Source organism: Heptranchias perlo, chromosome 1 (genome assembly GCF_035084215.1).
Source record: "Heptranchias perlo isolate sHepPer1 chromosome 1, sHepPer1.hap1, whole genome shotgun sequence".
Taxonomy (NCBI): domain Eukaryota; kingdom Metazoa; phylum Chordata; class Chondrichthyes; order Hexanchiformes; family Hexanchidae; genus Heptranchias; species Heptranchias perlo.
In genome coordinates, this window is record NC_090325.1 from 138,914,934 (window position 1) to 138,929,769 (window position 14,836).

The following is a 14,836-nucleotide window of genomic DNA, read 5'->3' on the forward strand; positions in this document are numbered from 1 at the left end:
TGGGTGAGTTTCTTGAGGGGAGATATTTCAGCTGTTATAAAGGAAGTGGGGCATTGCTGGACAAGAAAAACAGCTTGAAGTATTGGGGTTAGAAGTTGAAGTTGGGTGATCAGGAGCTAGGATAGGAAGGGTTTTGGGGTTGGCTTCATGGCTGAGATAAGTAGGCTGATCAGGTGATAGGGGAGAAACTGCAAAAAAGTCAGGATAAGGGGACCTGGGAGTTTGGAGGGGTTGAGGAGGCAGTAGGCGCAGTGCAGGTGGCCACAATTTTGGACACAAAAAAGCCCACAAGATTTTCCCATTTTGAATGTGAGGTGAAGTGGCAGTTAGTGGTGGAGGAAAGGAATTTGGAGTTGTTTCTGCTCTCCAGGATAACCTGAAGAGCACTGCCACTCACACCAGTGTGGACGTACAATTTCCCATGCCAACCATTTTTATGGATTCCGAGTTTGCCATCTTGGTAGTTTTGTGATGTGGGCCTATTCCCACTAGGAGCTGTCCAAACTCATGTCTCATATGATCCAGTAGCAAGAGGAGACTTATCTCTTCAATTGTTTGATTACATGTCCAGAGATGAGAGGTCATTGTACTAATCCACCATGCCACCCAATCCCACATTTTAAGGTTTCTTGAAGTGTCTACAAGATATTTTCTAAAATGAATCAGTACATTTTGTTCAGCAATTCCACCACATTTGAACTTGTTTTAAACATTAGTTCAGTTATGTTTCAAATTTTAATTCTGAAACTTAATGTTAAGAGTTTTTTCTCTTTGTCAGGAGGTGCAGAAACACTCTGTACACACACTGGTGTTCAGATCTCTGAAAAGAACCCATGATATGTTTGTTAGTGATCATGCCAAGCCTATCGCAGTAGATGAGAGGAGGTGAGTGCATACGCTGATCTTTAAGTATAATATATTTAATGTTTACTAAAGGCTTAAAGATATCTCATTGGACCGTGAGCGCATTTATACAACTGGAGGCACTGACTGGATTACCATGAATGACCAAGCCACAAGAGTTTTATGTCTGGTACACAAGGCATATACATTTTGCAGAACGTTTGAACCTGTCGTTTCCCTTTACCATGCCTCGGTCTCATCTGTTGAAACTACTTACTATTTGTATTTGAAATGGCTGATTATATTGTCGCCCTCCACAGCCTCTCCTCTGTTTTCCAATGCCGTGGGGCTGCCCTTGCATGGTTTCACTCCTATCGGTCTGGATATAGCCATCAGACCTCTAGCAGCGGGTTCTCTTCCCTCACTTGCTGTGTCACCTCAGAAGTTTCCCAAGGATCTTTCTTTTTGTAATTTTTGTGCTGCCCCTCAGCGACATCATCTGCTGGCATGGGATCAAGTTGCACATATATGCTGACCATACCCAGCTGTATCTGCTCCACTTTTCTGGACCCCGCACCCACTTTGTTACTGTTCCATTGAGCCCACAGCAAAGAAACAGGCCATTCAGCCTAACTGGTCAATGCCAGCATTTATGCTTTACACAAGCCTCCTCCCTCCCTACTTCATCTACCCCTATCAGAACACCCTTCTATTCCTTTCTCGTTTGTGTGCTTATCTAGCTTCCCCTTAAATGTGTCTATACTATTTGCCTCAACTACTTGTGATAGTGTGTTTCACATCCTTACCACTCTGGGTAAAGAATTTTCTCCTGAGTTCCCTATTGGATTTATTAGTGACTGTCTGTCTCATATTTATGACCTCTAGTTTTGGACTCCCTCTCAAGTGGAAACATTTTCTCTAAATCTACCATATCAAACCCTTTCATTATCTTAAAGACTTCTATTTGGTCACCCCTCAGCCTTCTTTTATAGAGAAAAGAGCCCCAGGCTCTTTAGTCTTTTAGTTTTAGTCTTAGTCTTTAGTATATTCTCTCAGTTCTGGTATCATCCTTGTGAATCTTTTTTGCACTTTCTCCAATGCCTCTATATCCCTTTTATATGGACACCAGAACTGCGCACAGTACTACACAAGTTTAACATACCTTCTCTGCTTTTCAGTTCTATCCCTCCAGAAATGAACCCCAGTACTTGGTTTGCCTTTTTTATGGCCTTATCAACCTGCATTGCTACTTTTAGTGATTTGTGTATTTGTACCCCAAGATCCCTTTGTTCCACTACCCCATTTAGACTCTTAATATCCAAGCAATATGTGGCCTCTATATTCTTCCTACCAAAATGTAATGCCTCACACTTATCTATATTGAAATTCATTTGCCAATTGCATGCCCATTCTGCAACTTTGTTAATATCTTCTTGCATTTTAACGCATTCTTCCGTTGTATCAACTACAACCCCCAATTTCATGTCAGCAAAATTTGAAATTGTATTTCCGATTCCCGAGTCCAAATCATTGATGTAAATATTGACTAACAGTGGTCCTAGCACCGGTCCCTGCAGAACACCACTTCCTACCTTTTGCAGTCTGAATAGCTACCCTTAACCCCTACTGTCTGTTTTCTGTTTTGTAGCCAGCTTGCTATCCATTCTGCTACCTGTCCCCGACTCCATATGCTCTAACCTTAAGTCTACAATGTGGTACCTTATCGAAGGCCTTTTGAAAATCCAAGTATATTACATCTATTGCATTACCCTAGTCTACTCTTTTTTTGTTACTACTTCCAAGAATTCAATAAGGTTGGTCAGGCATGGCTTTCTCTTCCGAAATCCATGCTGACTACTCTTTATTATATTTTTGTTTTCTAAATGTTTTTCTATTACATCTTTGAGTAAAGATTCCATTATTTTTCCTACCACCAACGTTAAGCTAACTGGTCTATAATTCCGTCAACTTTTTCTATCTCCCTTCTTAAATATAGGAATAACATTAGCTGGCCGCCAGTCCTCTGGCACTCTTTCCTTTTCTAATGAATTTTTATGTATGTAATAGTACCTCTGCTGTCTCTTCCCTAACTTCTAATATGTGCGGATGCAATCCATCCGGACAAAGGGTTTTATCCTCTAAGTTTGATTAATTTATCAATTATATTCCCCCTTTCTATCTTAAATGTCTTTATACCTTTTTTGGTTTCCTCTTCTAATGTTATACTGCTTGTCCGACATAGTCTTAGATGAGTTACAACTTCCTTCAGCTTAACACTAGCAAGACTGAAGCCTTGGTTTTAGGTACTTGCCACAAACTCTGCTTCCTTACCACTGACTCCTTACTTTTCAGCAAAACCATGCATCACCATAGCATCTTGTTCAACCTTGGGCTTAGCTTCAAACCCCATATTCTCTCCATCACTAAGACTGTTTATTTCCAACTCTGACACATTGCCTGCCCTCTGCTGCAGAAATGCTCCATGCTGGCCTTTATTCATCCGTGCTCAATAAACTTCAAATTGTCCAAGATGCAGGTGCTCGCGTTAAGTCCTGCACATCCAATGCACCACCATGTGGTTGTTGGGGTATGTAGATGATCTGCTTCCCAACCTCTCCAAGCATCACGTTGCAGTACTGGCCACAAGGAGGTGTGAGAGACCAATCCAGTGACACTTCTTATTTTTCTCGCTCTCCATTCTGAGGAAATTCCTGGTCTTTGCCTGGCACCTCCCTCATTTGCAAACTGAAAATATAGAAGTTGAAGAACAATTTTTAGTTGGGTTTGGAACAAAATTGTTGTAAATGAAAACAAATAAATAGTAACTGCCATAAAGTAATAAAAGAAAAGGAGGATTTAATTTCATAATTTATAATTGTAGCTGAGATTGCATTCTGTTCAGTATATCAGCAATGAATGCCTTTGAACTGTTATGTGAAAGAGCTTTTATAATACATAGCTGTTTCAGGGAGAGTTACTATTCACTTTTGTATTAATCTGATGTTTTTGCACTTTGTATTTGATCAGTTACAAGCTCAAGATGAATGTGAAGCTTCAAACAGAGTACAGTCCTGTGCTTCACATGCCTATACTTAAAGAAATCAGAGAAAAAAGTTCACAATCTGATTCCTACAACCATGGACATTATGACCTAAATCATGGTATGCTTTTAACACTCATTACAGAAAATATTTTCAGTGTTACTGTAGTGAATTTAATTGGATGTATCCTTTATTCTATTATTTGTGACCTTATTACACTACATACAAGATGAAAACTAACATCTGCATTTTTAAAATCTGGAGTATGAGGTGCAGTTCCAGATTTCTTTTATGATCTCTGTGGGTGAAACTAAGTGGCTGTGACTTTGGGAGAAAACTCTTGAATTTAAATAGTTTTCATTTGTGAACTGTGAAGTCATAGAGGTTTAAGAACAGTTTTCAGTGGGGCTTGGAACAAAATTGATGTAAATGAAAACATATCTAACTGATGGATTAGTTAAAGAAAATAAATATTTTTGTAATTAAAGAAAATGTTGACTGTTGTAGTAACTATGGCACACAGGCCCTGAAATTCCACTATTCATAGTATCAGTAAAATGAATGTTTCTGCGGAGAAATTCATAGTGTCAAAAGTTATATCGATTTCCTCTGTTTTGGCTGCTAGTTGTAAATTTCTGCCTTGAAGTGATTTTCTCACCCTAATAGTACCACAGATCATGTGTAACTGCAATTAAGACTAATTGTTTAAAAAGTATTCCAGAAACATTGTGGGAAATCCTGCTGCTTACTGTGTTACAAGATTTACACAAGAATCTCCCGTCGTAAAAGTTGATGGACAGCAACATTCACAGCAGGCATATCAGCATTTCCTTGGTACTGACAAATTTTGCTTTATTCATTTTACTAGTTGATCTTCTATGATACCCAGGGAATCATGACCAAGTGCTGTATGCAGGTGAGGTGAAGTTGGAAGATGGGATAATTGGACCATAACAGGACAAGAGGGGGGAATCATGGTGGAGGGAGAGGCAGGAGGGAGAGAGAAGGGGGAAGCAGATGGGTAAGAAGGAGGGAGGAGATAGGAGAATGGTCACGTGGGGGGGGGGGGTGCGAAGAGCAGAAAGGAGATGGGAGCACAAAGGGGACCTGGGGGGTGGGGGTCGGGGGGGAAGAAGTGTTCAGGGATGGAGGGGGCAACAATTGGGAAAATCTCACTGGGAGGGGGTAGCCTTGGCTGCCTTAAGCTTTCATCGGAGTGGGGTGGGATGTTAACCTGGCATAGTGTTAAAGCTGCCAGGAAGGGTGGTTAGCTCCAGGTTTCTCTCCCAGGCCGGCATTTTCACCTCAGTGGACAATCAGAGTTAATCTATGCTTGGCGCAACCGTGTAGTGCATCTTAACTTTATGGGGGAGGGGGGATACCGAAAGAGCGGTGGTGAAAGGCCAGGTTACGATCATGATGCGCAATTATGAGAGCTTAGGATGCAATTCCTACAGTGGAGAGGAGGAGGCATTTGATGGGAACGGTACTGCAGGGAGGGGATGGAAGAGTAGTGTCCACAAATATTTTTTAGTCAGGGGAGGTGGGACGTTGAATTTTGGCACCGTCGGCAAGGGTTATATGCTTTACAGCAAGCATAGAAATTATGCAGGCAACTCAGTGGAGGGGGGATGTCGAGGGGTTTTAATGGTGAGCTGTCATTGGGCACGTAACCTCAATTACTCCCAGCAGTGGTTTTTGGGGAAATTTAGATAACAGGGTGCCTACTTCAGAAGGATTTAGAAGGTTGGTGTGGAAGGAGTGAAAAGAATGTCAGTTAGATAGGGGATATTAGGCTTTTCAGGAATGCTGATAAAACATTGTAAGAACATAAGAAATAGGAGCAGGAGTAGGTCATAAGGCCCCTTGAGCCTTCTTCCCCATTCAATAAGATCATAGCTGATCTTCAACCTCAACTCCACTTTTCTGCCTGATCCCCATATCCCTTGATTCCCATAGAGTCCACAAATCTGTTGATCTCTGCCTTCAATATACTCAATGACTCAGCATCCACATTCCTCTGGAGTAGAGAATTCCAAAGATTCGCAACCCTGAGAGTGAAGAAATCCCCCCTCATCTCAGTCTTAAATGGCTGACCCCCTCATATCCTACGACTATGCCCTCTAGTTCCACGCTCTCCAGCCAGGGGCAACAACCTCTCGGCATCTACCCTTTCATGCCCCCTCAGAATCTTGTATGTTTCAATGAGATCACCTCTCATTCTTCTAAACTCCAGAGAGTATAGGCCCATTCAACTCCACCTCCTCATAGGAGAACCCCCTCATCCCAGGAATTAATTTAGTGAACCTTTGTTGCACCGCCTCTAAGGCAAGTATATCCTTCCTTCGATAAGGAGACCAAAACTCCAAGCAGTACTCCAGGGGAGGTCTCACCAAAGCCCTGTACAATTGTAGTAAGACATCCTTATTCTTGTACTCCAACTCCCTTGCAATAAAGGCCAACATGTCATTTGCTTTCCTAATTGCCTGCTGTACCTGCATGCTAACTTGTTGTATTTCTTGTACCAGGACACCCAAGTCTCTCTGGACATTGACAGTAACTTGTTTCAATTTTGCTTGTTGAGTCTCCAATTAAGGGCTGCAATGACAAGAATATCTTAATTTTTTTTGTTGGCAGTGACATTTATATACTGCATCCACTAATGTACGGTCCAAAAAAATTGGCTTTTGCCCTAATTATTACTGTATATGTTAGGGCCAAACGGATTTGTTCCTGGCTTCATACAGGGACTGCAGAGTGACACTCACTTTAAAAAAAAAATAACGTGTCAATATTGAGTTTGGAACTGATGTTTAATGTGACAATCCTTTTATCATTGTAAATGCCAATCACAGCACCTCCTGCAGTCATAACAGGTACAGCAGGTAAATGTTGACACTTAACATGGATTTTGTCATGCAGTACCTAACATAGGAGTCTTTAATGTATTATGAAATGGAATGTTTTTATCCATTGGCATTTTGAATATACAAATAGTCGATCTCCTGTGGTGTTGCATATGGGGAGTTGAAACCAACTGCAATATTCAGGTCAGAGGACGGGGGATAACTGGGTCCAAATGCAGGAGCGGAAAGGGAGGCGGCGGATAGGAGAGATAGGGGAAGGGATGGGACAACAAGAAAGGCCTGGGAACAGGACAGGAGGAGGAGGAAAGGGGAGGTGGTGGGGTAGGGGGACAAGGAGAAGGGAGGGTGAGGGAGATGGGGAAAGAGGGATGATGGGATGCATAAAGAAGGGAGTCTATGACTAAGACTGTAGTGACCCACATCTGCAGCTTGTTACAGGAAACATGCAGACATTCTCGGCTGCACACAACATTGCCAGTAGCGTTCAAGGCCACCCCTATTCATTTTTATATTACTGGCACTTTCTAGTCCCTGATAAATCTAACATAAGTCAGCCTGTTGTTCCCGGTGCATCAAGGAAGTTAATGAACAACCTTTCCTTCATGCAGCTGTCTGCATCAGATTCTCCTGTACATGCAGCAGCAGATGGTAGACTGGCTGTCACCATGTATCTAGATATGAGGGTGCAGGAGGTTATCGATTGCACCCATATAGCCATTTATGCCTCACCAATGATCCAAAGGCTTATGTCAACCATCAAGAGATTTCAGTTCCTCAATATGCCACAATGTGACACATCACCCAATTCTCTGGCACTTCACGATGCCTTTTTGTAGAATTTCTGAATATATCTTTTCAGTAGAGACAGCAGAATAGAAGGGTGGGTTTTGAAAGCCAAGAATAACGCCCTGCTACTGTGGCTTACATTTCCGCTGGCAACGTCATGCAGCAGAGAATCGAGCACATTAGAACAAGTACCATCAGAGGTCAGACTTTTGTCATCTGGGTCTGCCAGGGGGCACTTTATAATATGCCTTGAAAGAGATGGAAAAATATGTGGTAGTTTGCTGCTTGTTGCGCAATACTGTCAAGGAGAGATGCATTAATGAAGCGCCATAGCTGGAGATGATCAAGTCAGCAGCAGGAGATGATAGTGTGGCAGAAAGATGATGATTGTCAAATCTTGATCACTGATTTCTTTGCTTATTGATTTATATAGTCAGTATACCTCACCATTAAATGAGGAACCTTTCATGCTTTTATAACCATAAATGATGTACTCCAAAATGTACCATTGCCTTGGTTCCTTACTTTGGTACTTTTCATCAGTCAAAAACTACTTGCACACATTCTCTCAGGTGTGGCAGGCCATGACCACAGTATTCACTCTCATGCCATGCCTGGCAAATGAAAATCAACTTCTGAAGGTTTCCCTCTGACTCAAACATCACAGTTTGGCCCTGCTGTGCCCTGTATAACATTGTCTTCAATGCGGATTTTTTTTTTTGAACAACTTTCTTTTCCATGTTTGGAAATTCACCTGTACAATATAAACTCTTGCATACAGACTGGTCATACTGCATAAGCAGCCTGTCATAGGATTTAATCTGCTGAACAAGTATAACAGCATTTACTTCCAGCAAATGAGCGATCCAGGACAGGAAAAAGTAAGAACTTGGGTATTCTGAGGTGCCTTACGTCACACCTACAATTTAAAAAAAAGTCAAGAAGCTCAACACCATCCAGGACAAAGCAGTCCGCAAGATTGCCGCCCCATCCACTAGCTTAAACTTCCACTCCCTCTCCCACCGATGTACTGTGGCTGCAGTGTGTACTATGTACAGAATGCACTGCAGCAAGTTGCCAGTGCTTCTTCCGCAGCACCTCCAAAACCCGCGACCACCTCCATGTAGAAGGACAAGGGCAGTAGGTGCATCGGAACACAATCCTATCCAAGTCACACATCATCCTGACTTGGACATATATCATTGTTCCTTCATTGTTGCTGGGTCAAAATCCTGGAACTCTCTACCACATGGACTGCAGCAGTTCAAGAAGGAGGCTCACCATCACCTTCTCAAGAGCAACTAGGAATGGGCAATAAATGCTGGCCTTGCTAGCAATGCCCACATCCTGTGAATGAATTTTAAAAAAAAACATATGTGCACTAAGCAGGATTTAGCAGCCTATAGACTTTTGAAGAATTTAAATGTGAACTGCCTTGTCAGTAATATTTCAATAACAATGAATGGTCTATACTATAGTGTTTGCTCTGAGGCTTTAAAGAAATCTTAGTTTTTAACTCTTTCCTTTTCAGCAAAATAATTTTGAAGAAATCACATTCAGCATCATAATCAAGGCAGCCCTTCGAGTCTAAGATGGGTAGCTTCAGAGTGCAAACTGCAGTTATATATCAGCTGCAAAATTGCCCTTTTCCTGTTAGGGCAAGCTGATGCACAGAGCTGTCATCTAACAGCTGCTATTTAATTTAGGAAAGTGCAGGTGGCACCATAAGTTTCTGGTATCATTGGAGAAACTCAGTACTAAGCTTATCTAGTGTCTAGGAGATACTGGGTTTACACTGGACAGATTCTATCTAGTGCCAAGCCTAAGCCTCCCATTGGAGGTAAAAACTAACTATCTGCAGTTGCCATTTTTGCAATGGTATATACCCAAAACTGCATTGTGTTGATACAAAAATGGCAATATAAATGTAGCCCAACTTTATGCCTAAGTTCTAGGATAATCTTCTGAAGGATGTTACCAGGTTAGAATTAATGATGACTGAAACTGCAAGAGTGAAGATCAGACATCAGAGCCTCAAGATAATGTGAAACATAATCCACTGTGCTATTTGGTATAATGTGTACAGCTGAAGTTTGTGGGACAGTTTTGATCAGTTTTTGGTATCAATTTTGTTGGTAGTGTTGTGACAGATAGCAGGTGCCCACAATTATAATTTGAACTGAAGTGCTATTGGAGCAGCAATGATCTTGGGTTTAATCAGTGGCTAGCTATAACACATCCCACCGTTTAAAGTTGTGTTTTAATGTACTTAAGCAATTTTGCTTCAAATTTAAAAGGCATTTTTTCCTAAATATAATTTCTTAAAGGAAGTGATATTTCAATACATTTTTATTTAAATTCCAGTTATAAAATATACTTTATTGTTTTTTAAAATTACTTTCTGAAGTCTAAGATGAAGATCTACTTCTTGGTTTTACTGTGTTTTAGGTCAGGAATCCGAATACATTATAACTGGTACACATCCGTACCCATCGGGTCCAGGTCAGTAGCATTTCTGAAAGATTTTGCTTTTGAGGCTTATAATCTGTAGTGAGTTCCAGCACTGACTGAGTTGAACTCTTCAGTATCTGACTGGCTGATTCCTTGTCAATACGCCAATACGCCAAAACAAAGTAACTGCTGAAAAAAAAAAGAAATGAACATAGGAACAGGAGTAGGCCATTCAGCCCCTCGAGCCCGCTCCGCCATTTGATAAGGTCATGGCTGATCTGTGATCTAACTCCATATACCTGCCTTTGGCCCATATCCCTTAATGCCTTTGCTTGCCAAAAAGCTATTTCTCAGATTTAAAATTTGCAATTGAGCTAGCATCCATTGCCATTTGCAGAAGTGTGTTCCAAACTTCTATCACCCTTTGTGTGTAGAAGTGTTTTCTAATCTCACTCCTGAAAGGTCTGGCTCTAATTTTTAGATTGTGCCCCCTAGTCCTAGAATCCCCAACCAGCAGAAATAGTTTCTCTCTATCCACCCTATCTGTTCCCCTTAATATCTTATAAACTTCGATCAGATCACCCCTTAACCTTCTAAACTCCAGAGAATACAACCCCAATTTGTGTAATCTCTCCTCGTAACTTAACCCTTGAAGTCTGGGTATCATTCTAGTATACCTACGTTGCACTCCCTCCAAGGCCAATATGTCCTTCCGAAGGTGCGGTGCCCAGAACTGCTCACAGTACTCCAGGTGCGGTCTAACCAGGGTTTTGTATAGCTGCAGCATAACTTCTGCCCCCTTGTACTCTAGTCCTCTAGATATAAAGGCCAACATTCCATTAGCCTTATTGATTATTTTCTGCACCAGTTCATGACACTTCAATGATCTATGTACCTGAACCCCTAGTCCCTTTGGACATCCACTGTTTTTAACTTTTTACCATTTAGAAAGTACCCTGTTCTATCCTTTTTTGGTCCAAAGTGGATGACCTCACATTTGCCTACATTGAATTCCATTTGCCACAATTTTGCCCATTCACCTAATCTATCAATATCCCTTTGTAATTTTATGTTTTCATCTACACTGCTTACAATGCCACCAACCTTTGTGTCATCGGCAAACTTAGATATGAGACTTTCTATGCCTTCATTTAAGTCGTTAATAAATATTGTGAATAATTGAGGCCCCAAGGCTGATCCCTGTGGGACTCCACTAGTCACATCCTGCCAATATGAGTACCTACCCATTATCCCTACTCTCTGTCGCCTTTCGCTCAGCCAATTTCCTATCCAAGTCTGTACTTTTCCCTTGATTCGAGGGACTTCTATCTAAGCTAACAGTCTCTTATGTGGGACCTTATCAAATGCCTTCTGGAAGTCCATATAAATAACATCCACCATTTTAGTCACCTCTTCAAAAAATTCAATCAGGTTTGTCAGGCACGACCTACCTTTCACAAATCCATGCTGGCTGTCTCTGATTAACTGAAAATTTTCGAGGTATTCAGTCACCCTATCCTTAATTATAGTCTCCAGCATTTTCCCCACAACAGATGTTAGGCTAACTGGTCTATAATTCCCTGGATTCCCCCTCTCTCCTTTCTTAAAAAGCGGAGTGACGTGCAATTTTCCAATCCAGAGGGACGGTTCCTGATCTGGAAAACTTTGAAAGATTATAGTTAGGGCATCTGCAATGTGCTCACCATACTTCCTTTAAAACCCTGGGATGGAAACCATCTGGTCCTGGGGATTTGTCACTCTTGAGTGCTATTATTTTCTTCATTACTATTGTGGGGAAAATGCTGGAGAATGCAAACAAATCGTTTTACTCTTTAATTGGGATTAATGTGAAATTTGTAAATAGGTAATCCATTCATTATGTGCAAGCAGCATTACCACAGATTTTTACCAAATCAAATTCAGGACTTTTAAATATGTTCGTTACAGGCAGGGATTTATTAATAATGGGCACATAGTAACCAGAAACACTGCAGTATTTTCAAAGTAACACTAAACAGTAATATCATAGGTTTAGAAAATAAGGATTTTGCATTAGTACTTATTGGCACAACAGCATGATTGAGAAATTAAATGTGTACTTACTGTGCCTTAACATACAGTATTCATTAAGTCTCTGTGAATTATAGGAGTAGCTCTGACAGCTGATACACAGGTGCAGAAAATTCCCACTGAGGCAGGTACTCAGGCCTTGGCTATAGCGCTTCCTCCTTCACAAGCCAGGTAAGTTTTTGCTGAAGAAGTTCTGGGAACAAACGTCAGTGTATTAACAGTTCTATCTTTTCTGTGACGCAAAGAGGACCCTAAAGTTAATAGTTGCTTAGAAATGTTTAATATTTTGCAGTTTAAATTAAGAAAGTTTATTGTGAAGCTGTTTAGTTGAAGGCTTACAGTTTTACCTTTAACTGGTTTGTACAAATAAATATATAAAGCAGTTTGATAAAATTATTCACTTATTCACTATTGATCAACTCCTCAAGTCTACTAAATTATATCTCACTGAATAGATGTTTGACATGTATAACATTTTTTGTTTTTACTGTGATGATTCTTCCTTTTATACAACAGCCACTTGTTGTGCTAACAGTATGAAATGACTAGATTATGTGGAAATAATTTTTAGTTTGTTGTAGAAAAAATTTATCAAATGAAAATGAGGAATAGCACACTGATGCAAAATGTTATCATGTCAAACTGTATAAAAATACCTTCCATAGTTAGAGGTTGTGCTGCTATGGGGGAGTGGTTCACATCTCCAGAATTTTAATGAAGTTTGTTGAAGATTGCCCACATGACAGTGAACCAAATGTTTTTAATTGGTTCCTGGAAGTGTGTTTCCCTGCAGAGAGAGAAATAAAATTACTGCATGTAATATGCGAAAGTACTTTCATAGTAATGATTTGGAGCAGCTCTTTACTTTTACTGTCCATCTGTTTAGGACATCTTTCTTTCTTTACTAAATAACTGTGCAACAGTACTTAGGATTACCAAAATGTTCTATTTAATATACATGTTTAAATCAGGACCGTTTATTCAGGATGTATTATTCAGGTGTATATATCCTTCCAAACCTTGTTAATTTTTCATCAGAACTGTGGTGGTCTTTAAATTCTGAGTGTAAACAAATAAAAGAGGCAGTTTCTCACATTGGCAAAATATAAAGACCTGCTCCGAGTCATTCCTGTCCAAGTACTTTCCTATTTGCGAGTTTTCTTCTCAGCTGTTTCTGTTAAGCTCTTGACTATTAGTTGCCAACTATATTTAAGGGTCATCAATCAGCACACTTTTTTGCTTTCGGTTACTTACGAAAAAGTTGGAGTTCATGCTTTTTTTTAATGCTTTATATTAAAATTACATTCACTAATGGCTTTCTTGGCGGTTTTCATTCTCAGTAATTTTGCTCTGATACAGTAGAATGAGAAAGGGGTGGGGATTACAAACAGCAGGGCCTGGCATGCTCTGAATGGCCAGTTTTACTTTTAATCATTAAGTGTACGAGGATTTTCAAAAAATATTTTAAATGATTTTAGACCTTTTTATTTTTGGTAGCTGGTGCTGATTGCCCATTTTGACTTTTTAGATCTTTAAGCTTCATGGTTATTTTGATTTCATTCCTGTTGCATCTAAATATGTTTCCAACCTATTTAGTTGTGATTTGTTCCTGTTTGTGTGGTGCCAAACTGACTGACAAATGTGCTAACTTAAACATTTTTGTTTGAATATACTACTGAATCTGCTGTGGTACTGCTTGTTGTAATTGAAGGTGCACTGGTTTATAAGGACTGAACATCTATGATATATTAAATATGCTATGTATGTGTGTACTCCTTACCTGGAGCATCACCATTTTGTGATGCACAATCACACCTGCTGCACACTTATACCACTAGATTGAGCTTCAGCAGTTGCAGATCTTCATACCAATGCCTACTGCATCATTAATGTATTATGAGGGAAGTTTGCTTTGTTCTGATTTTCTGTGGGCCACGACACGGGAGATTCAACAGATATACCATGTAAATGCAATGTAGTATTCTGCTGGGTTGTGTCCCTTTTAAGGGTACTGAAGTCTAATTGAATGAACATTGGGTGAGTTCGTTCAAATGTTATTACGGCTGGATGTCAGAACCCTGGCTTTTTTGTGGGAATGTCAAGAGCATGTAGCTATTGTGACTCCAATATTTTGTTTCTGAAGAGTTTTTCAGGACATGCAGATAACTGCCTTTGTTTCTTTTGGACTTTTTAAACAGAAAAGTGTGACAGAAATTTGACTAAGACGATGTGTGACCGAAAGAGTGACTAATGGAAAGTTCATACAAATGTAAAGTAGTAGATCTCCTGTGCTCATTGGTCATGGTCAGTTTAGACGATTTGCAGTTTTAAAACAATAGGGGTGTTTGTCATGCAGGGGATAACAAATCAAGGCTACTGATGTTCAGTGACCAAGTCAGATTCCATTTTTGGAATGTATTTTGGGGATCAAATTTCACTATTCTGTCCATTATTCCATGAAAACTGCAAACTAGTGGCCTTTAGATACTATTAAAAGCATTGGGCACAACATTCTGATATTGTGCTTGTAGGTGGGCACTGTGAGGGCCATTTATGTGACCCATGAAGTATAATGGGGCTCCACTTATGTAACATGACAACCCTACCGTACTAACCAAGTAGAATGTTGCAACCTCGGTTACTGCCCACTGAATTGTTCTTGTCTTCATCCTTTGTTTCTTCCCAACAGTTAACTCCAGAAAGTGTCAATTCCCATACTGTATGGGTATTTTCATTGGTAAACTTTGCGATCCAGAGGGTTCTAAGTAAATCCATGCA

The 14,836-nt window shown here is 40.3% G+C and overlaps 1 protein-coding gene across 1 annotated transcript in view; it reads left to right on the forward strand.

Annotated features, from left to right (window-relative positions):
- plrg1 (pleiotropic regulator 1) overlaps window positions 1-14,836 on the forward strand; it is a 48,262-nt gene that overhangs the window by 6,307 nt on the left and 27,119 nt on the right. Inside the window, exons 2-5 of the mRNA XM_067991680.1 lie at window positions 779-885; window positions 3,871-4,004; window positions 9,986-10,039; window positions 12,136-12,229. Coding sequence (XP_067847781.1) covers window positions 779-885; window positions 3,871-4,004; window positions 9,986-10,039; window positions 12,136-12,229 — 389 coding nt within the window. The remainder of the gene's footprint in view (window positions 1-778; window positions 886-3,870; window positions 4,005-9,985; window positions 10,040-12,135; window positions 12,230-14,836) is intronic.